Genomic DNA, 22,788 nt, shown 5'->3' with positions numbered 1-22,788 from the left:
GTAATAAGGAAGACTGAAAAAAGTTAATAGAAGGTGTTTCATAGAAATTTTGTCCTCCTTTATGTTTCTAAAGTGATTAGAAGTGTGAAAGAGAAAAATTAAGGCGGGCAATAACGTATCAATAATCACAAACCACAGCTAAAAGCTGCTGAAAGCCTTGTGTGCCTTTGTAAACATGTCTGAAACTTCCTGTAAATATCTAGGTTTACACACTTGAACACATCCAGTGACCATGTATGCAAATGATGTAGAGAGGTAGAAGGAAGGGGGTTGATGAAATATACACAGTATTCTGTGCAGCACCAGATGGTTTATCTGAACACTGAGTTGGTTTATCTGAACACTGAGGTTCCTTGCACACTGGCAAGGAGAGAGGAAGGATAAACGTCCAGAGCTCAGGGGACATGGATACCCAGAGTTGATCAGGCAAGACAAGCCCGGCTAGGAATGTGAGTGGAGGAGAGCTTCGCCACGAGCACACTGGGCACGCATATCACTGGCGCTGCAGTGGGCAGCTTCCTCAGCCACCGGCCAGCTCCACGTCTGCAGGAACGATGGCTTCTCAGTCTCAGCCTCAGCCTTTTCAGCCTACTGTACTTTTAGCTTGTGCAGACTAAAAAGGTTCCATCATTTTAAATTTAGTTTTCTGGCTTCAAGAGATTCTAAACTCCCTCTCTCTCTCTTACACTTCCCCACATGCTCTCAAAGTTGTCTCTGTAATTATTGGCAGCGCCTACTTTCGGCATCATTCGTATCTAGATATGGTCAGCAATGCCTTCCTGTGCTCCGGAAGCTCCACACAGCCGTGCTAATGACGAATGTGCTTGCCTGCACCAGGAGCACCTACTATTGCAAACACCAGCTTCCTTGTGCTGGTTTCTCTCATCTAACAGGCACCCTGCTTACGCACATCTTTTTTCAGTCATTTACTACATCTTTAGAAACAAGGCCCATTGGCTGTAAATGATTCTAAACCAACCTTGAAATACAGTGCACAGCTGGGCCAGGTATAGAGAAACAAACGTCGTAGCGTCTCTGGGGTGAACAATGGTCTTTATCACAGCAGTGGGAGTGCGCTGTAAATCTTTGCTGTGATAACTGCGTCAGTGATGTGAAGGCACAGTGTTTCACGTCACATCTGTGAAGTAAAAGGCACTTTTTGATTTCTCCTTTCTTCCTGGAGGTTCCAGAGCAGCGCTTTCCTCATTCAAATAACACTTGGCTGAAGAGCTCATCAGTAGCTTGGTCCGTGCTTTGATTTCGTGCCTTTGTTCAGGATGAATCGAGTCATAGAATAATTGTTTGTGAAGGCGTTTTGCTTTTGTTCAATATCGTTACGTTTGGCATTGCTCAATATTTTGGCACAGACAAGCCTTGGGTTATTATGCTCCCAAAAGCATACTTTTAAAGTGGGAGTTCCTATTACACACTTTCCAAATCAAAATTAAAATGATCCTTTCTATTTGTTTTTCTAGCCCTTTTTAAGAATACCGCTTGCAGATTTCTCCCAGTCCGCGTGTTGTTCTTGGAATACAGTTTGAATTTCATTAAGTAATACAGCTCCCTTTCTAGAATATCTATGTTGTTTTTGGAAAAATGACATCAGAAAATCTAAAGCTAAGACATTTTACCACGTGGAAGCTTCTGTGTGTACTCGTGTTACTACTTTATTTCTGTATGGAGTATGTAGCACTTAGCAACTGTATACAATGAGAATTAGTCCTTTCTTGTCTGATCTCAATGCTACCATTAATAAGTCTGCATTAGAAATCAACCCATCAAGCTACAAATTCTTGGTCCGTTACAGCCTTACAGTGAGGTGGAATTTCATTGTTAGAAAATCACACAAAGATTAAAGATTAAAGTGGACTGTGACAACTCAATGCCAAAAATAGTATTAAAAGATAAACATTTAATCATACTGTGCTGTGCTGAGTGAAAGAGAAAATATTTTTAAAAGCATACACTTAAAACCATTGATTTGTGATACTGTATGACAGATAATTGCTTCATTGGCTCAAAGCTTTTTAGTGTTTAGTTCTATGAAATGTCTAATAGAGGTCAGTGTACATTTTGGTAAAATGGATGCTTATCAGTGCTTCAGATAAACTTATTTACTGAAAGAGCAACTGGGCCAAAAATTCCACCAGCACATTTTCCTGGGGGGGGGGGCTGAGGTCATGCTCACAGTCTGGGGGGTAACTCTCGCTGGTCACCAGTCTAGAGTGCTCACTCACTTCCTGCTTCACCAGGGGGATGAGTCCTGCTTGTGACACTTGCTCATTCTCTTGCAGTTTTAAAAGGCAAAGGCACAAGTAAACCTTAAAAAAAAAAAAACTGTTGCCAAACATATGCTTTGGTCACAATTGCGATTGTTTTTGTCTGCCGGATGCACAGAGCAAGCCTGTAAGGACTGCTTAGAAGATCTGTTCAATCATCACACCAAACATTAATAAGACTTCAAAGTTTGAAAACTTGTCTTAATTGTGTCCAATTTCCTCTGGGGACAAACGGTGGGCATGTTGTTTAGGGGTTGAATGTCGAAACATTTTTCTCCAAAGAACCATTATCTATTTTTAAAAGTAATTTGTCGATGTTTAAAGGTGAAAAATATATATTGCAGGTGAAAGTAATCACAAAAGCAGTTGCTTGAAAAATGAGTTAAAGACTCATTTGAAATTGGAAAAACAGAGCAAGTATTAAAAAGCTTTCAAAAGCCACCATACAGATTCATAAAGCAGACATTTCAGGATATCCATGTTTTATAGATTGGTTGAACAAGGTTCTGAGAGAAACATTAGTGTCTTTTTACACAATTAAACTTCCTTTCAAATGTGGTGTATAACCACAGACAGTCTTTGGAATTATATTCTTGCTCGTGGTCAGATCAAGCCTGTCACAAATGAAATACAGAACAAAGAAAAAGTCTGTTGGTGGATTAGTTGTATGCCATGCTTAAAAGAATCAGAGAGTGACAGTGTAAGCTGAGGATATTGTAGGCAGGATTTAACCCTCTTGCTGAATTATTTACAGTTAATTTGTTGACACTAGTGTTGGACATGGTTCTGGCTCTGTGTCAGTGTTTCAAACACATCAGGCGTGCAAAGACCTGAGCGAAATTGTCTGTCCTTAGACATGCACCTCCAGAAGTCCAGGACCATCCATGCCATACTGTGATCCTGGCTCTGTCTCAACTTCGATACATAAATTGCTCGTAAAAAAAACCATTGCTCCTAGAAAGGAACGTGTTACGCTTGCTGTAGAACACATTTATTCAGAAATTACCTCAGGGAGATGCCATCATTGCAGCCCTGTGTAGCTTCAACTATTGTGGCTTGACTTTGAAGTGGGAGCTCTTAATTTCATACACTGAACTATAGGGGATCATAAAATAAAAGGAGGATTTTGCATAACTGTGATGCATAGCGGTTTTAATTTTGCCTTGAGTGCTTTTACTGTTGCTGAAATTCCCTTGTACAAGCTGCAGCTTGCGTTCGTTAAACTTAGGTGCTTCTTTAACGACTCCTTTTTTGGTTAGAAGATGTCACCGGACTAGATACAAATCTCAATTTGAAATTAAATTTTAGTCGGGACCTTTCTGAATTATAAATATTTATGAAAGTCAAAACCCACCACTCACACGTTGGCGTCACAAAGATTTATCAAGCTGACTGTCATAGCTACAGAGTGAGGATTCCTGCTAAAAGCCAGTTAAAAGCCCACATGTACAATCTAATGTATTATCTGATTGGAATGTCCATGGCAACAGTATTTGTAAATTGCACAGTGTAGCACTGGAGTTCAGAGGTTATTATATGCTTTACATATCAGATGGACTGAACCAAAGGCAGCTTGTTGTAGGGGAAGCAGGAGGTGTGAGTGGGGGAAATTCCATCTGAAGAGCTTTTACTTCTTTCCTCATGCTGTGCCCTAATGTAATCTGCGCTACAAATAAGCCTGAATAAACGTAGGACAAATAAAGACAGTTTGGTAGGTATCCCGTTAGGAATCCGGTAAGTGAAAGCAATAGTAGGCTGTCTGGCAAGTATTTTGATCACTTCTACAGTTGAGAAGGCCAGTCTAGTCTGCTGCACACAGTGCCTGCTTCCTGGTAGGGCAGGCGTTTAGGGGAGGGGCAAATAGCAGGCAGGGAGAGGAGTCTGCAAAGCTACATTCAACAGCCTTCCCACTGCAGCTGAATGTGGAGAGACTGTAAGAATGCTTTTTCTGATAGCAGCTTGAGCAGGTTCACTTCATTGCTGTGTCATCCATAAATAATGAATTCCACAGTGCCTTGGGCACTGTCTCTGACGTCTGGTTTGATCTGAAAACACACACAAAAAATGTGAGGTAAGTTTTGTTGTGTTTTTTCTCCATTTTCTTTCTCTCTCTCTCAATTTTCACTGCTGTTCTGGGTTGCTGTCGGGAGAGCTCAGGGGCCGAGCAGATGGGAGAAGCTGAGGCTGTGCCTGCACTGGCTTCGTTTATCAGGTTGAGGGGGCTAAGTTACTGCGGTTTAAGGTTTCATATCGCACACCATCTTTAGCTGGAAAGAAAACAGAAGGTCACAGCTGCAGATCTGTATACAGCAGCCTCTTCCTGTCTGAGTGCTGCAGGCACACACCACAGCAGAGCTCGAGAGCTGTATTTCGACTGATCCGAGAGTGAGAAACAGGTGGATAGCCCACCGGCATCTTTTCAGGGTCTTGATTTAAGGCAAAATGATGACACATTGCCATGAACTGGAGGACTTGTGAGTTCCGTTTTTAGTTAAGGTTTTTTTCCCTTTCTGGTTTCGTTCAGAAGCTTCCGAAGGCTGCTTGTTCTGCATGTGGTCCAAATATGTGCTCTGAAAGGTTAACTCTCTGCCTACTGCATATAAATTATGCGTGACATGTTTAGCTGTGTGTCCTTATATGGCGAGTGCTGTATTTCAGTACAGTATGGGTTTGCCAAGCTACTGGGGTGGAAGACATTTAGCATTTTTTTTCACTTTTTTTTTTGTAGTGCGTCATACCCAAACTGTAGGGCAAGTAAGTAAATGCAATAAGTGTTAACAGGGGTTATCAAGGAGAAGGATCATGCCTTTATTCGCCTTTCTTGCGAGAGGAAAGTTATTCTGTTAGAGAAAACAACAGAGAAGGCCTTTCGGATTGGGCAAGTTCAGGCAGAAGTTGTACGGAAGGCTATCGCAGGCTTTTACCCATTAAAGGGCTGAGAGAGGCTGAGGACAACATGGCATCACGGAGCTATTTCACATGAGCTTACAGCCAAAAAACTGATAGGGATACCGTAAGTTCGAAAAGTCTGGAGCCTGAGCGAGCTGTTTATTTATTGGTTCAGAGGGACGTTATCCAAAGGCCCAGTTTGAATTTCAGTGTGGGTTTTTGCATATTTTGTACAGACATCTCTGTTGCAATGGAGCAGCTCTCGAAATTATGGGACATTCAGGTTTATCTTTGGCGTTAATTCCAGGTAAAGTAAACAGGAATATCTCCACACCATTATCTGATAGTACGAACAGAAGCTCCTGTCAGTGGTTCCCTTTTTGCATAGATGGTACCACACCCACCCCTTTAAAGCTTCTGTCAGTTGCAGGAGGACCTGTGCTCCAACATGTACAAGCCAATGTAGATCGACAGAGTGCACTTATTCGTCAGCACAGCAGTGCCTTGGTCTGGCTGACTCAGGAAGAGGTCTCATTGCCTCCTGCTTGGGAGATCCAGTCATCAGCCTCCAGAACAATAGGCAACTATACATTCCCGTTGTTGCTGTGCGTGTGTCTGAAGGTCCAGCCCAATATTTGTCTGAATGAAAGAGCAGATATGTGAATAGATAGCTCTTCTGAATATTAATACTAACTAGGCCTTGTGAACCTGGTTAGCTGTGCACTGTATAACTTCCCGTATTACGTACGGTACGTCTCCAGAATTCACAATGGATTTCTCGGGTTGCAAATCCCAATTCTATTTCTAAAAAAGGTATTGTTAGTTTTCAGTTGAATCTGAGATTTACCCAACAGTACGTGGGGGACATAAATGTAATGTCATGTTTGCAAAATGTTCTTTTCAGTTTGTATGCTGAAAACGTATTAAAGTAAAACCTTGAAGAGACACAAAGTTTGAAATTCGTGAAACAGAGAACGAGCCCTAACAAGCAGCCGGTAAGATGTTTTGCTAGTGTGTGAAAAACAAATAGTCACTTTGGATGTTTTTTTTGGTGTTGATCAACAGCACAACAGGATTCTTCCAAAAAAATGTAAATTGTTGCTGAGATGTATTTTTTTCTCTGTTCTAGCTTTAAGGTTAAAGTGTTTAATATATGCTGTTTGGCATGATAAGTGCAATGTTTACTGTGCCTTTAAATGGAGAAATAACAGTGCAAGAACCTTTCATTAGAATGTAGGCCTGAACACCTTTTCATTACCTAATTATTTTTAAATTACTATTTTGAATGTTATCGGCAAAGCAATCAGCACTTAGAGTGTAGCACAGACAAATATATCCTGTAATTTGGAAGGATTATAGTGTTACAGACACTTCAGTTTTCACTTTTAATTATCTGAATTATCGTAATGTTGCGTTAAGTGTCTTCAGTGTTGCCATTTTTAAACGTTTTGATTTTTGTAGAGACAACAGCGGTGTGGAACTTTCACAATACGTGTTTGTTTGCTTTTTCATAAGCAGGGAATAACGGAGAGGCTCCAATATTGCCTTTCTGGAGCTAAAATGTTTCTAGCTGTGATTTTTTTAAAGGGTTCCACGTGGATGTGAAGCCACATATCTGTTAAATAATGCAAGACTGTTGCATGCTTGTCATCGAAGAGTTGCTAATCGGAGACAATGTAAATTTGTAGCGGCGCTGCTCTCATTTACCCTGTGAGTAAAGTCACTGTCTTTTCAGCGTTCATTTCAGGCAGGAAACACATGTTTGCTGTGCATGCCTCAGAGCTTCTAAAGTGTCTTTGTCAAGTTTTCACTTACACTCTCGGAAGGCCCGACTTAGTGCGTTCGTACACAATGACCTGACAATTGACACATTGTCCAAGGTTTCTGGTTTCTGATTATGGGATGAATTGCCGCTGTGTGTCAACCCCCTGTGAAACCGTGGCCATCTGCACATTTGTAGGTGTGCCCATACGTGACAGGACAACAATATCACTTCTATTCTCTCCTGTGAGCGCTGCACAGTAGTGCTTGTTCTGCTTATCTGTTGTCGTTGTTGTTTTCTAGCCTCAGAGGCACGGCAGTGTCATGATTTCATGGGGGGGGGGGGTGAGTTCAATTCCGTTTCATTCACCATTACCAGCTTCACTTTTCAGCAAGGGGGACGTTTGCTATTTTTAACGAAAATATTGTTTCAGGCAAGCCCTGGGAGTGCACACTGCTTTACAAAGAGACCCTGTCTCCCCCTGGGCTGGTAAACTGAGGCTTCTTCCAGAGAGCTGGCCAAAGAATGAAAGCAGCTCTTCTTTGTTTCACTCTGTCAGATATTTAAAGAACGGTAAACAGCCTGGGCTTTGGTGTTAGATTTCTATGAAAACATTACATTTCACTTTCCATATTTTGGTACCAAACTCATCTGCAGCATTTGACAGTGCAGGATTTATTGCCAAAACAATAAAGAAATAATAAGGCTCAATCGTAAGACTTATGTTTAATTTCTGCTTTTATTTTTGTTGGTTTACATAAAGCATTAATAAAGCAGGTATCCCCTTTGTAGATGTAGTCTGGCAGTGATGAAAGCGTTTTAATCTACTGCTAGATAGGACTACACTGTATGCAGTTAGTTACTCTCTCTACAAGCACGTTATTTAAAAAACTTACAGGTTTTTTCTAAATGACTATAACTCAGTTAGCTATTACACTCCAGAGTTCTGGGGAATCACACTCATCAGATTCTCATTTGCTCCGTGCTGTTTCACGTAAATCGCAGAGCTCATGTGTGGCTAGCAGACACAAGAGCAGACAGTAGAAACAGCTGGGCCATGAACTTGTCCCCTTACTCACTCTTTTTCTGTTCAATACAATGGCACTTGGAAAATAAGGTAAGAAAGTGCCAATCCTGCCTACAGTTACTCCCAGCTGGGGTTTGCGTTCTGTGGAGTGGGAGAGCTAGAGGAGAGAATTCTGGCCACCGAACATACTGTAACTGGAACTTTCTGGATCCAAATTCATGTGCCTATGTTAGTAGGAAGCATCCAAAAACACATGGTGAAGCACAAGAGGAATTTACTCATACTGCATGTCTGCTGTGAATTTTCACATGATGCCAGGGATTAGTAAAACAGATGGGTAGATGGGTTTGGATGTGTCACATTTAAAATGCACGCAATCTAAATGAGAAGGAACTGCGAAGCCTCAGATTTTACTAACTGATACATAAGTAGATTTTCAAAAGCACGTCAAAACGGTCAAGTTATAGCTGCGTAGCATATTAATCAAGTAGAGTAACTGGGAAATGGTAGGGTTGCAGACCAGTTATACTGTCCCATTTCTGTTGGTGAATAAAGCATCCTTTGGAAAGACCAAAGGATTGGCAGAAATGGGCAGCTGCTCAATTAGAGTATTGCTCACTGGAGACGAGCAAAGGCAGCGATTCCTGATGTTAACTCTTTGGAAAATGATAGAAGAACAAGAGAGAGTATAATGACGACATTATACTTTTGTCCTGGGACGGCACAGGATTGGGCATAAGTGTCTGGGCTGATTTCTGGTGGGTTGTGGGTTCGATTCCCGGCTGCGGACGCTGCTGTTGTGCCTTGAGTGAGGTACTCTACCCCGGTGGCTGCAGTCCACCCAGCAGTATGAATGGGGAGCAGCTTTTGCGAGGGTAGACTGCGATGGACTGGTGTTCCATTCTCTGGGGGGGAGTCATGCTCTTGATTGCTTCATGCCAAGAAAGGAGGAGAAGCTCTGGCCCGTGCTGAGCCGTTATGTGTGGCTCCAGTGGAATTACCCACCTGCCTACTTTCCTCCTAACATCGTCGCAGTGCTGCACATTGTCTTTTTGTGATCTGTGTGGAAAAAGGGAGTAGACGGGATATAAAAACGAGAACGCTGGGCTTCTGAAGGGATGGGCTGGGAAAGGGGCTCCCAGGGGGAGCCGCGTGTCTGGCTGAGTGGTGCCTGGTTTGGGTTTGGCCTCAGCTTGCTGCACGCCTGCAGCCTGTGGGATCTGCTGGGCCCCTCGGCCCCCAGGTGGCGCTGTCTGCGAGGGCTGTGCCTCTCCTCCAGGTGGCGCTCGCTCTGCTGTGTGCATGCCTAGCCCCTTCCTGGGGGCTCGCTCTGACCGCGCGTTCTGGAGGAAGGGACTTGATGTCCTTGTTCCTCCTCTGCTGGTAAAACTGAGTTGATTCAGTCAGGAATCACAAACTGGGCTTGAAATCCTAACTTGAAAAATAAATCCTAAAAGCGTTTATTGGCTATTGCTGAGAGAATTTGAATTATGGGAGTGATATGGAGAAAGATGGATCGTTGACTAAAGGCCATGAAGAGCTTTGCTGTGTGCTGCACATGCAACCACCAGCTTTAATTACACCAGAACTGCCGTTTTTGGATCTAGCTACCAATTATGCTCTGATTACAGATTGTCTTTATTTTCCACTTTTCTACCATTGTGATGCATTTTGAGCGTTTGTAGTTTTTAAACATCTGGGATTTTATTAAAAGCATATGACAGCGAGCGCCATTGCAATGTAACTGTTGCACTGTCAGGTCGCTTCACCTTGTGTGACTTTGCTGTACAGTTGTCATTGGCCTGTGAGGTTGCTCTCTATGAAAGAGTTGGTTTTAAATGTGTTAGGAAGGATGTGGTAAGAATCATGGGTGACATATATGATAACATAACATAGCATAACGTCACTTTATTAGCCCTATACAATTTCTTGCATTAGGAATTCGTCTTTTCGCATACCCCAGCTTGCTCTCCATGAGACACAGACACACAGACAGGGAGAGAGAAGCTTGGGGATGAGCAAGGTTCCTATTGAAATGGTGTGTAGAACCGTAGAGCAGAAGCTTCAGTCAAATTGTCCGCTTGCAGAAACATTAAATCGGTTTCTATGATGATGATTTTGATGTTAGTTGGAGCAACTTTATCTTAATTTATTTTGCACAAAACACACCTGTCACCCTGAATGAGGAGAAGGTTTTTCTCATTAATTTAGCTATAATAGGTATTGTCTGTTAAATAATTTGCCAATTAACTGTAATTCGTCTTCTCTGGTAGGTAAGGTTCTCATTATGTAATTTAGTAGAACATTAGAGTATATTATAAATGAAACAAATATATTTTAAAAATATTTTGAATAAATTATTTTTTAAACTATAAATGTTTATTAATAATACTGTTTCTCTTCACATTTTAGAGGACTTAAGATAATAGTAAAGATTCTGAGAGAATTATCTGATTTCAGATAGGAGTTACCAGTTCTTACACATCTGTACTGCATTTCTTTTTAGACGGGAGCAATTTTTATTTTTTAACAAAGGCGTGTACAGTAAATATGCAGGCTGTGGCTTAAAAAAACAGCGCATCCTGACCATTAATCTGCTTGTATGTAGCAACAGTAACATTTAACTTTTGACCATGTGCTGCACACTGCAGATTCACTGCTCCCTGACTCACTCGCTGGAGACTGGTCCTGAGTGAGAGCTGGTCAGGAGAGAGCTGCACTGACACATTTCTGCCATATGTCTCTGTATCACACATCGGTACACGTGCTGCTTCTGTGCAGGCCAACGTTGCATCTAGTCTGCCCTCTTTACTGATGACTCCCATGAGCCAGAATGAAAGAGCTTGTAGCTCCAGGAGTTTAGCATTGTGTGAATTGGGTGGCATCAATACCTGCATTTAATAGAACTGCAGTGATGCTTCAGTTTATGTACAGAACAAACACCAGAAAGTACCTATAGAATATAATCCACTCATAGCTGGTTTTTGCTCTGGCCTGTGCTAGTTTAGAAGGCAGCAGTGACCTTGTAGTGTCATGTTGTGTACCTTGCTCTGTAAGGTGCCGAGCTGTGTAGATTGTACTGTATATATTCTCCTCATCTTGCACTGTCATCTCTTGTGTGCAGCCATGATTTACTGAGAAAACGCAAAACGAATCTTTAATCTGTTGACTCCCCACTCTGTAAACAATCCTGCGCTTGAAAGTATGTTGTATTTTTTTTTTATCGAAAGCTGGCACCAAGTGTATTCCCAACAACATCCTTAGAAAGGCATCCAAGGCTGCACAGAACAGTGGAGAAGGAAAAAAAATCTGTAATCGCAATAAAGGAGGAACACGAAAGGGTCTTGTGCCCTGTAAACATCACAGTGGAATCTCACCATTTCCAATAGAGTGTTTAATTCCCTGTGTTGCAGTTGCAGTTACAGTAAGTGAATCATACAGTCGTATGTGTGCTGGGCAAGCCTCTGTACTGTACAGTATGTCTGTTTGAATTCTCAAAAATACTGTAAATGCATTTTCACTTAGAAAATTTGTTCATATATTCATTAAAAATGAAGTATTTTACAGAATAAAAAATCAAAGAGTCTAAAGGAGAAAAAAGCAGGAAGTCTTTTTTTAAAGACTTATTTCCAGACTAACTGGTAAATCATTATTCTGTTTCTTTTAAGCCCAAATATGTCCAGTCGGTGACGTCTGCTCTAGCCCTTACGTGTGCCTGGATAGCTCTGAATCCAGCCATTGTTTCATTTTAATGTCTACAGATTTTTCTCCTTTCCTGTGTGTAATGTAGAGCATATTCTTTACCCTTTCAGTATAACACAAGGCAGGAGTCTGTAACTGTACTGCTGCTTTCTCAGACTCGGTGTTATTTGTTACAGACTATATGCTCATTGGCATCGGCCCATTCTGAGGGGGTCTGATAAAGTCGTGCAGCTTCCTCTGTCGTGGAAGTCATTCAAGGTGAAAAGATGGCGTGCCACCACGTTGCTTCTGCGTGTTGGGATTACTTTCAGATGTGGAGCCTCTCCTTTGTGACGTCTTATTATAGGGTGTTGTGAGGCCAGTGTGGTTTACTGGTTTATTCATTTTTCTAAATACATCTCCATGCGGTTCAATCTGTGTGTCTTGTCTGTACAGAACAGCTACAAGACCTTAAAAACAATATACAGTCCATTCTACATAAACAAAATACCTTTTTTCCACAGTAGGCTTAAATTTTCACAAGGCAAAAACATTAGGAATTAGCCAGGATGGAATTAGACTTAGAAATCAGCGTCTGCAGTGTTTTTTTTTCCAAGTGGAAAAAAATACTCTAAATACTCTGTATGTATTGCTACAGAAATACCTAAATGGTGTTACTAACCTAAGCTTCAGAAAGTCAATGCCTGGTTCATTTTTAAATTTCTGTCATTAAAGTTTCTTCCTCCATGACAAATACCATGTAGTGAAACATTTTAATATTTACCTTTGCTGGTCCTTCCTACATACAGTATGTGGATGTAGTGGATGTGGGTTTTTGAATAAGAAAACTGAGTAAAGATGAATATGAGACATTTTTAATAGAATTGCTCCAAAAATGAAGAAGAGCATGATTTCCAAGTAGTCAAAGTCTCCTTAGGTAACTTCCAAAAGAAGCTTCTGATAATGGTGAAAAGCAAATGAGAAACTCAATGAAGAAAAAATGACATTATATAAAGAGCATTGTAGAAGAGGAGAAGAATGTGCTCATCTGATGAGTCACACTGCACATCGATATTGAACTGCACTTGTAGCTAACAGAGCTCTAGCCAGCGGGTAGCATAAATATATAATTTTATTTTAAATAACAAAAATCTGAAAGCTGCATCACCACTCACACACCTTAGACTATTTGAACGTTTGAAAAATGTAACAACCCTGGCTTGTGCAATTTTAGTTTTAGTTTTTGATTGACTCTACCAATAAAAATTATTCTATTTTGTAAGACTAATAATGAAATGCATGTTTTAATGTGTACAGTATGAAGTAATTAGGTTATGAAACCACAGCAGGGTCCTATCCTCTGCTCAGCTCAATATTGCTCTTTCCGTATTAGATAACAGGAGATTGGGATGTGGTAATCAAATTCTTGTGAACTTTGTTTTTCTTAGCTAAGTACTATATTAATTATATAAAAGTTATTTATTTTTCAATTATTTACTTTTGTATTAATACTTATTGTAGTGCTTGACGCATTAGTTATAAAACTAATTGGCATGGGCATCTGACAAGGTCTTATAAATTATATAAAAGGTATGAATAAGGCTTCCTTTTAAAGAAACAGCCTCTTGTTGATATCGCATGATGTTTCATCTCTCTCCAGCTGGGAAAAATTGGAAAGCTATTGACCTAATTTACAGTATATGAAATATTTTCAGCACTTATTATGGTATGAAAATACTGTATGTAAAACTGCCAAGCCTGATATGTCTAATCTGTGAAATTTTGCATCCTTGTGGATAAGCTGGTTCAATAGCTTTAGTCTTGGTGCCTTTGCTTTGTTATCTGGGAAAACTGTTGTAGTACAAATGACATAACAGATTCAGAATTCAGAATTCAGATTCAGATTCAGAAACAGAACAGTTTCAAATTATACTGAATTTCCTGAGTACTTCATGACTTATTAAGGAGGAGCTTAGTGTGTAATGCTTAATGTAACATAATGTGTTTTAGTATCCAAATGTGTTTTTGCAAAAGTCAAAAGAGCTTTCTTTAAGTTGAATTCAGTGTTAGTTGATTCACTCACATTTAATCTTCACTAATGTATTAATATAGTATTAACTAGATATGATGAAAATTGAAAATGCATTTGAATTCAAAATTATTTTAAGTAAAATCGATGTGAGTACTGCATGTTATGCATGTACACTTTTTTTTTTAAAAAGCAGACTTAGAACTGGCAAGAATAATAAAGAGTTATTTTAAGAAGAAATGGAAAGTACCTTGAATTACGTTGCATTACTGGGGAGAGAGGGGAGAGGTTTACAGTTAACTGTGATTTTGAGAATATTCCCAAAATATTTTACCTTTTTAAAGTTGAGAGGCTATATTTAAGAGAGGTAATTAAATAATGTCAGCCCTTCTGGAGCAGTGTCCATAAGGAAGGCCTAAGTAGTCTGACTACGTAAACAAGTTTTATTGGGAAGATTTGCAGATTATCAAATAGCAGTCTTTAAATAGATGACACGGAATACACTTAACTGTGTGTCCATCCATCTCTGTAATTAATATGTTTCAATCGAGTTGTAAACAGGATGCATAGTTTTAATATTCAAAAATAGAGTGGTGTTTAAATGTTATCTTAGGTAGTTGAATTCTATTTAGCATGCATGAAATTGCAAATTCATTGGCTTATTACCTTAATGCCTGTGGCTGTTTATGTTTCATTATTCTTGTGGCTTAAGATGCATTTATTAAAAATCTTACTGAAGTTATTCACAGTAGACCTTACACATTTCAGGCTGAATTTTGCATTGGTCCCCTTCTGCTCAGGCAAAGGTGAGAAAGATCTTGGTTGCACTTAATAATTATGTACAGTACATCTACAAAGCAGTTTGGGCAAAAAAGCATGGCCTGCAAAACAAAATCTGTCGTCCTGCTCAGCAGAGACCTGGCTTAACAGCGTGGCAGCCACAGAGAGGTTATTCTGTGAGGTCAGGACAGTTGCAGGAGGTGTTCTGCTAATCTGCTGGTCTCACATGAGTTTGTTTTGTCTGATGAATGTTCTGAAACATATAGGAGCAGACAGTGCCAATTGGTAGCCTGTGGAGTTTAACTTTAAGTCCCCTTCTCTAATCAGTCTGTCCTGAAAGAGAACTTCGACTGGTATTTTGGAATAGACTAGTGTAGGATATTACAGCTACTGTACATATACAGTAGTTTTAAATGATGTGTTCCATTCATAAGCAGTGTTGAGGATAATAAAAGTTAAAGAAGTTCTTTTTTTCCTATAGGAAAACTGGATTGCCTATATATATTTACCTAGTCTGATATAAGTTGATATGCCATATTGAAAGAATTACTGTAGCATAGGCAGTAGAAATCCTTTAAGTAACATTGTCTTCTTTTAGAATGCAGTGTTTTAGGGATATCATATGTGATATTATATCGTGTTTGTTTAAATATTTCAAGTATTGTCTGATTGAAATAAACACTTTTAAAAATAAACAGTGAGATTTATTGACTCTTTCATAAACCTTCCTACCAAAAGCAGTCAGACATGCAAGACCTCTGCGAGTCAGAGGTGCTGCTCTTTAAATAGTTACCAGTAGCAAAAGCTGCTTTTACAGAATGGCAGAGGTAAAACAGTACAGGGATCACAGTCTTTTTTTCCCTCCTAACTTGGTGGTAAAATAAATCACAGCCAGATGGTGAAATTTTAAAAACTGCAGTGTCGAAATTTCGATTCCTGATTTCAGCCAAGTAGGCCATTCAGAGTTAATGTCTTACAGATAAAACTTCTGCGTTACAAGGCCTCTGTTTGACACCACCTCCAGCACGGGTTAAGTCAGGCAAAATCACACCCTCGAGTGTGTAGACCATTTTTAAGAAAAATAAAACTGCCTCTTTAATATTTAATATGTCTGTAATGGAATCGCCTCCTTCTCTGACTGCTTATATTTTACCAGACGCTTTGATACCAGCCTGATCTCTGTTTCCTCTGCGTTTCTATAGCCTCGGAGTTGAAAAAAGGTCACAACAGGGGCTGCTTGTGTTGATATTGGACCTGGCTGCAACATATTGATGGCGTCTGCTGACTGGTTTTGTGTGAGCGTGTGCTGTGTGCTCTGGAGCTGAAGAGGCAGAGCTGGAGAGGAAGGAATAGGAAGTGAATGGAAGGGGTCAGGAGATTGTACCATTCGCAAACACCCCTGCTCCCTTTCTGTTCGCGGGTGTGAGATGGAGCATAGTCTATCCCTGAGGCAGAGCCGTCGAAGCAGAGCAAGCACACCAGCTAGGAAGTGAGCTGCAGTTCAGAAGGTTTTTCACTTCTGCTCCGGCTAACCGGCAGGTGTCTGTCTTGTTTTCTTTTTTTTTTGTCAGCGCAGGGGGACAGATATTTGCTTTGAGAAAGCAACGTGGTTTAATCCTCCGTGCTGCATGTCGGATAAATTCAAACCCCCCCACATGGCTGTCCTCTCTCTAGAGAATGAGGGATAAGTCACATCTAATGGACATTTTCTCAGCTTATTGAATAGTAATGAATGTCTGACGGGCGCGACCTTTCATGAGACAGCCCACACTGCTGGCTTTCTGCCCAGGATATTGCTGCAACTCTGTGCGATTGGTTGTCCTCCAGTCGTGCACTGCTTCAATAGGGGAAGTGGCCCCCTCTTTTTTGTCTCTTTTATATATATATGTACAATGGCTGGCTGCAGTATGCTTAACTGTAAGTATGGTGTTTCCCATTTTGTGTTCCAGGCTTCCCCTGTTGCACGCTAGGTGCTGGGAGGAGGGGGTAAAGGGGGCTGTGGGGTTGTGCTAAGGAGTTAAATGCTGTCTGGTGACTGTTACTGTATCTCCTTTCTCCTACAGGTTGGTACTAAAGAAGTGCCTTTCCTGACGTCTCTGCTGCTTGGAACCGCTTCTAGAGCAGTCTGTGCTTTTTGCCTTGCTTGCTGCCAGCTAGACTGCGAAGACTGCACATCCCTCCAGCGCTACTCCAGCCCACCCCCTCCCTTCCTCACCTGTACTTAGACATTTTGTGAACTCATCCTCGTCCTTGGCCTCGGCCTCAGCACCAGGCATTGCCCCCTGCTGCTTCATTGTAAAATTACATTATTTTTTTTTTACCGGTATCTCCTTCCTTCTGGAGGGGAAAAAAAAAGAGAACGTTTTTTTTGTTTGTTTTTTACTGCCATTAATAATCAACAAAAAAAGTTGTCGGGTTTTTCAGTTGTCGCTGCACACTGCTGCATCTCTCTGTGCCAGACTAATCAATAATGATTGCGCCATAAAAACCCACTTGCCAACTCCCCTGAGCGAACGATTACAGGTTTCAGGCGTCTCTACTGAAGGCACTGTGAGTGTTACCACAGGGGTCTGCCACGTTCTCAGACTTGTGTTGGCCTCTGGTGTTGCGTTTGGAATGGGTTTCTGAGAGCTCTAGGCTAGTTGTAGGCCACCCCTTCACTTCAGCAATGATACTCTCCCACTAAACCTAAAACCGTTTGAAAAAGTAACAGCTCTGTGCTGTGTCAGCTCGACAAAGAAGATACCTTCTGTCAGTTCACTGAAGTGCGCCACCGCATAAACGAAGAACGCAGAAGGAAAGCCTTTTATTTATTTTTAAGGTACTTTTTTTTTTACTCAAATCATACCGCAGATTGCCTGGATCTTTCTTTTTTTTTTGGTTTGTTTTTGTAAAATTTCAACTACCTAGAAATTTCAAACATGGCAGTTAACGTCACGCCGATTCGGGACACAAAGTGGCTCACGTTGGAAGTGTGCCGAGAGTTCCAGAGGGGAACCTGCTCGCGACCAGACACGGAATGTAAATTTGCACACCCTTCAAAGAGCTGCCAAGTGGAGAACGGAAGAGTAATCGCCTGCTTTGACTCCTTAAAAGTAAGTACCTCCGTCAAGTGTGGTGCTAGACCTCGCATTCATTCGAGGGGCTGGTGAGGGACACTGTCCTCTGTGCCTCAGCCTGGTCTGCTGGCCTTGTGGTGATCGCATCTTCCTTTTCATGTGCGGGAGGTGCATGTGTTAAGGCTGCGGGAGTCTGAGCTCTTTGGGCCTAGTGTGATCAGTCGATGCTGGCATGCTCAGAATCAGAAACAGGAGTTCTCCTTTTGAAATTGGTGCCCGGCTTTGTTCGAACTTCTTTTTTAAAGCACTTACCGGGATGGATGGTTCACTGCATAGTTTCTGCAGAGGGTTTTTTGTCCTTTTTTTTTGTTACGGATGTGTTTTTGAAGATGAGGGTACAGAGGATGCTTAGGGCTCGCTGCAAGATTGGAACAGCTTTGAGAAAGAAAAGCAGCTGCCGTTTGTCTGATCTTCTCTTAGAAGATAGGAATGCGTGCCCTATGTTACACTTAAAAGACTAACATTTGAAACAATCCCGAGGAAAGCTTCAAAGACGTTCATTGTGCAGTCCAAATCTACAGTAATGTAGATGGGAGGTGAGCCTTACTTTTGCCGTGCATCTGTCTGGTGGAGAATGAGATGAATATAAACTGTGTCATTTTCTGTCTATTTTTAGATTGGTTTGAAAGACAAACTGAATACTTTCTATGGGGAACCCGTGAAATGGCAGTACCTTTCAGCTGTGATAGAGAGCCTGGCTGCTGTCCAAGGTTTCATACATCCTTGCAGACAAGCAGGGGCTAAAACGTCTAGTTTACCGATCGCAGTGGAATAAAGACGTGCTCACTGGAAAAGCTGTGCATGTGCTGTCCCTCTGCTGTATAAGAATTTGGTGTAAAAGGATGTTGCTTCAATGGATTGTCTAAAAAGGATACGGATTGCTGTGTCTGGCCAATAGTGGTGTCTAATCTTTCGCCAAAGTCTCAGCTGGTGGTAGAAAAGTGCAGGGAGTAAAGACTGGAGCAGAATCGTGTGTAATAATCTCCTGAAAGGCTGTAATTATATAGAGGGCATAAAAACTCCTGTGTACACTAAGACTGCCATGCAGCCAAGCACAGAAGGCCAGGCAGAGACTGAATGCATTGTTTCACGTCGTGCCAGTAGTGTTATCATCTGCCTCTTGGTGAAAGGATAGCTAAATAAATAATGTATTCTTTCGTTGAAATAAAAATAGAAAAAAAGGGCAATAGGAGCGATACTGCCAAATAAACCCCTAAATTGTGGCAACTTTTTTGTTAAGAATTTGTCATCACACATTGCATAGTGTTTGTGATTCTTTTTGCTAAACATTGAGTGCTTGGAATATGCGGCTGAAATAGAAATAGTTCCATGAATTAAAGCCAAGTAGTTTTTTTCACTTCTATTTGCCCACTTTTTCCATATCTGTAATCAAAACCAGATTGTTTCGAACAAATGACCTACAGATTGTAGCGAAGGTGCTGGTATACTCTTTAGCTGTAGGGGCAGGAAGTTACGATTGCTTGGCTTATAAGAAATAAACACACAATTTCGTTCAAGAGCCAGACCAAGAATTCAAAGCTTCAGATTCGTCTTATTCATGTTAAAGGTTCACCACACAGCCCACTTGTTAAAAGCCAGTGGAGGGATTGAACTTTACAAATGGTATGGCCCTAGCTCTACTTTTATTTTAATAATTTATCCTTAAACATCTTTCGTGACCAAAATATCTGTAGACAACTGCTTTCTTGTCTGTTTGTTTGTTTGCCATGTTATCAATATAGATTCAAAACATACTTCATAGAATTTGTTCTTGCTATATATTTTATTAAAATGTTTAACAAAAAAGTTTTCTTACTAAAGCAGCAGAATAAAACATTATGATTCTGAAACTTAGGTGGAACATGGGATTCTGTATCAGCTTCTACTATTAAACATCTCTTATTTTTTAGTTTTTAGTTTTGTTTTAATTGGGGTTTTATTGCATTTAATTGTACTTCATAACATTGTTATTAACTGCTAGTTGTTGTTATAGGTTGGTCATTTAAATTGTTTATAGTAAATAAAAATCAGTTTAAAGTAAATAAAAAAATAGATCTCATGATACCTGTCACTCCAAATATAATAAATGTTTAAATATTTTATTTAAATAGTAGCATAGAACATGTGGAGTTGATTAAGAGTTTTTAGATGTCATTGCGTTAAAGACTTTTGGTTTTCAACATTGGAAGGATAACTCTTTAAGATTGAAATAAGCAAGCTGACAGCTGTAAAATGTCTTAGGAAATGGGTTATTAAGAATGAATAGAATTCAAAAGCCAAATTCCAAAGCAAAGTACAAAAAATGTTAGATTCTTGTTTTTTTCTCAGTGAAAAAATTCATGAATCTAAAGATGATTTTGCAGTGGATGTACAATATACTACTCATTATGATGATGTCAAAAATGTACAGAAGTAGTTTTTTGGGGGTTTCTAGGGTTTTTCCTCAAACATTGATTGGGATTGTGCTTTAATAAACTTGTTATGTGTCTGGGCATAACCCAAGCAACTACAGCGCAACTTGGAAAAATAGATATTCCCCAGAGAGCGTTAATAAAGGAAGACTGTACACAACTCTTACCAAAATTCTGTGAATTTTTTTTAACTCGATTTGATCTGGACGAAATCTTTCTGTTTCTTTCTAACTGTGGTTCCAGCCTTTTTTCCCTGGAACAATGAGAAGGGTTACAAACAAAGCTCATTTGGCTCATCAGAATCATTTTGTAGTTACAAGCTAATCGATCCCAGACATCTAAAGATCCAAAGATCCAGCTGATTCTTGACTGTAGGGTATTGGCATTAACCACAGGACTGGTTAGCCTGCGCCACACTCCCAACACCCTTTGTGCAAAGAAATGCCTCCTGTTCTTGCTTTTAAATGCCCTTCCGTATAGTTTCCACTTGTGACTTCTTGGCAGGTGACTTTGGGAATGTCTTTGAGGAAGGTTTCCTTATCTAATTTTCCTCCCAAACCCGAACAGTCCCCATTCATGCCAGGTTTTCTGCAGATCGTTCAGTGAAAATAATTGACTAATTTATTGACAGTGTTTAATAGGGGAGAGGTGTCTACAGCAGAAAGTGCTCAGGGCGCCGTGACAGCCAGGAATACAAGGAGCTAGAGCCCCAAGGGCTTTTACATGACCCTTATTCAGCCCTGGAGAGGACGAGACAGCTTTGCACCAGCTCAGGAATGTATAGGATTACAGAATGGGTTGTTAAGTAGGCAGGGTGTTAATGAGCATTTTCGGAATTTGATAAAGGTGGATTCCCGCTGTGCCGCTGTGCAGAGAGTGGTTCACCTTGTCGGTGGGGCTGTCGGAGGCATGTGGCAGCAACGTGCTCCTCTTCCTGTGCTCGCGAATCCAGCCTCCAGAGTGACTCAAGGCTGAGGGCAGGGTGTGGCATTTGACAGCTTTATTTGTGTTTCTGGTCATTGTGCTGATTATTGTTTTTTTTAGCGGTTTTGAAAGTGAAATCAGAGACGAGTTCATCTTAAACAGCATTGCGTGTGGGAGCGTGCGTTAAGCACGTATAGAAAAATGAAAGCGCTTCTCAGATGGGCAGCACAGTCTCCCTTTCTCCCCTACAGGACTTTGTAGTGGAAATAAAGAGGAAAAACAGTATTTTTACACACCTCTGTCGCTCTCTCGATAAGTTTTTTGTCACAGGCTTTGTAACATTATAAATGAACGATTTTGATCGTGAGACAGGTCACGTTATCTTTCTTGGAAAAATAGCAACAACAGAAAAAACAAGGGAATTTAATTGAGGGAGTCTCTCCTGAAAATATTAGTCATACACCATAGAAGCAGACAAAGCAGCTTAACTTCATACTTTTTTCCATAAGCTTGGTCATTAACAGGTTTAGAGGACAAGAGTGTGATATTAACTGGCGGATGTATCATTTTATAGTCCATTGGAATATTGTGGTGTCGTGGTTAAGGTCCTACTGTTTTACTGGATTCCTTATTTTTTTTACTTTGTTCTTTTTTGAAGAGTTTGATCTCAAACTTGTCTGCTTTCCCTCATGAAACGTACAGTATCCTTCATATGAGGTACTGTAATTGCTGTCGGCACTGTTTCTCAGGAAGATATCAGGTTTTTACCTGTCGCCCGCCCCCTCTAAATGTCACAGTTCATTAACTGGAGAGCAGTGCGTGCCAGTCATACTTGTCTGCAGGGTGAAGAAGACTTCACTCTCAACAGCTGTGCGCTGGAAAGTCTGTGTTATTCAACAGCATTAAAGCCTGTACTGTGTGGCCTGTGACAACTCCAAGTCTCTACGTGACTTTTGAAAGCATGATTTCTCTAGAGCAGAAGTGGCGTTCAGTATTTTTTGGACATCATATTTTCATTAGGATTGTATTTTGTTTCCTTTGAGGGTTTGTAGCTCTTTTGCCTTTTTGGTCATTTAATGCGGCCCAAGTCATTGATTCCGTCTTCCGATGAGACTAATGTTTTTGGGGAAAATCTGGAAGCCACTGCTGTTTTGGTCAGAGCTGCCTGCATTAATCTGTGCTGAGGAGTTATGGTGTTTCAGTAGATTGTTTCATTGGAAAATGTGTTAGTCACCCGTGATCCCACTGCAGTGTGCAGGAGCCTGTTATTTTATTACTCCTTTGCCCATGAGGTGGGGTAAAAAAGTTTGCATTTCTGAGCAATGCAAAGCAATTCTGCTCGGGTGACGTCCAGGCAATTACCCCCGAAGTGACTCAGACAGACCGTCTTCACTCGACCTCCACTTCCCCATAGGCTACTGTCAGTTTAACAGGAAAGAGTAATTCTTAGGCTTAGATCTTAGCAGAGACCTTCATTTTTAATTTTTCTAAATCCCCCCCCCCAAAAAAAAATGCCAATAGTGCCAGAATAAAATGTATTGCCTTTCAATACATTTTAATTTTTTCATGAACAATTAACATCTTATGGATTCAGGAACAGCTGTGTGCTGTGTCTCTTTGCGAGCTGAATTTGTTTCAGAATGGACCAGCAGTTTTGCTAACAGCGTAACCGGCTTAAAGTGTAGAAAGCAGGCAGTTATCAAAGTGAGTGGCACTTACAAATGTGATAACCCAGGAACATGTGTAAGGCGTGCTAATACATTCTGCTTCTAAAAGCTGTTATGGATCTTGCAGTGATCTTTGAGTAAAAGCATTTTTTTTTTTACAATCTAAGATCAGGTGCTTTTTTTGAGTGTAGACGTTTCGCAGAATACCATTTTGCAGAAT

The 22,788-nt window shown here is 40.6% G+C and overlaps 1 protein-coding gene across 15 annotated transcripts in view; it reads left to right on the top strand.

The window, feature by feature from the left end:
• Nucleotides 1–22,788, top strand: part of mbnl1 (muscleblind-like splicing regulator 1) — a 79,865-nt gene that overhangs the window by 6,189 nt on the left and 50,888 nt on the right. For 10 of the 15 annotated variants that reach the window (XM_088912694.1, XM_088912691.1, XM_088912690.1 and 7 more), the window contains exons 1-2: nt 4,188–4,350; nt 16,511–17,542. In XM_088912694.1, the coding sequence (XP_088768820.1) occupies nt 17,369–17,542 (174 nt within the window). In that variant the 5' untranslated portion in view covers nt 4,188–4,350; nt 16,511–17,368. Of the gene's footprint in view, nt 1–4,180; nt 4,351–16,510; nt 17,543–22,788 lie in introns of those variants that run through there. The other 5 variants (XM_088912695.1, XM_088912688.1, XM_088912692.1 and 2 more) reach the window with 5 other exon arrangements.

Source organism: Atractosteus spatula, chromosome 4 (genome assembly GCF_055471065.1).
Source record: "Atractosteus spatula isolate fAtrSpa1 chromosome 4, fAtrSpa1.hap1, whole genome shotgun sequence".
Taxonomy (NCBI): domain Eukaryota; kingdom Metazoa; phylum Chordata; class Actinopteri; order Semionotiformes; family Lepisosteidae; genus Atractosteus; species Atractosteus spatula.
This window is presented reverse-complemented; position numbering and strand designations above follow the sequence as displayed.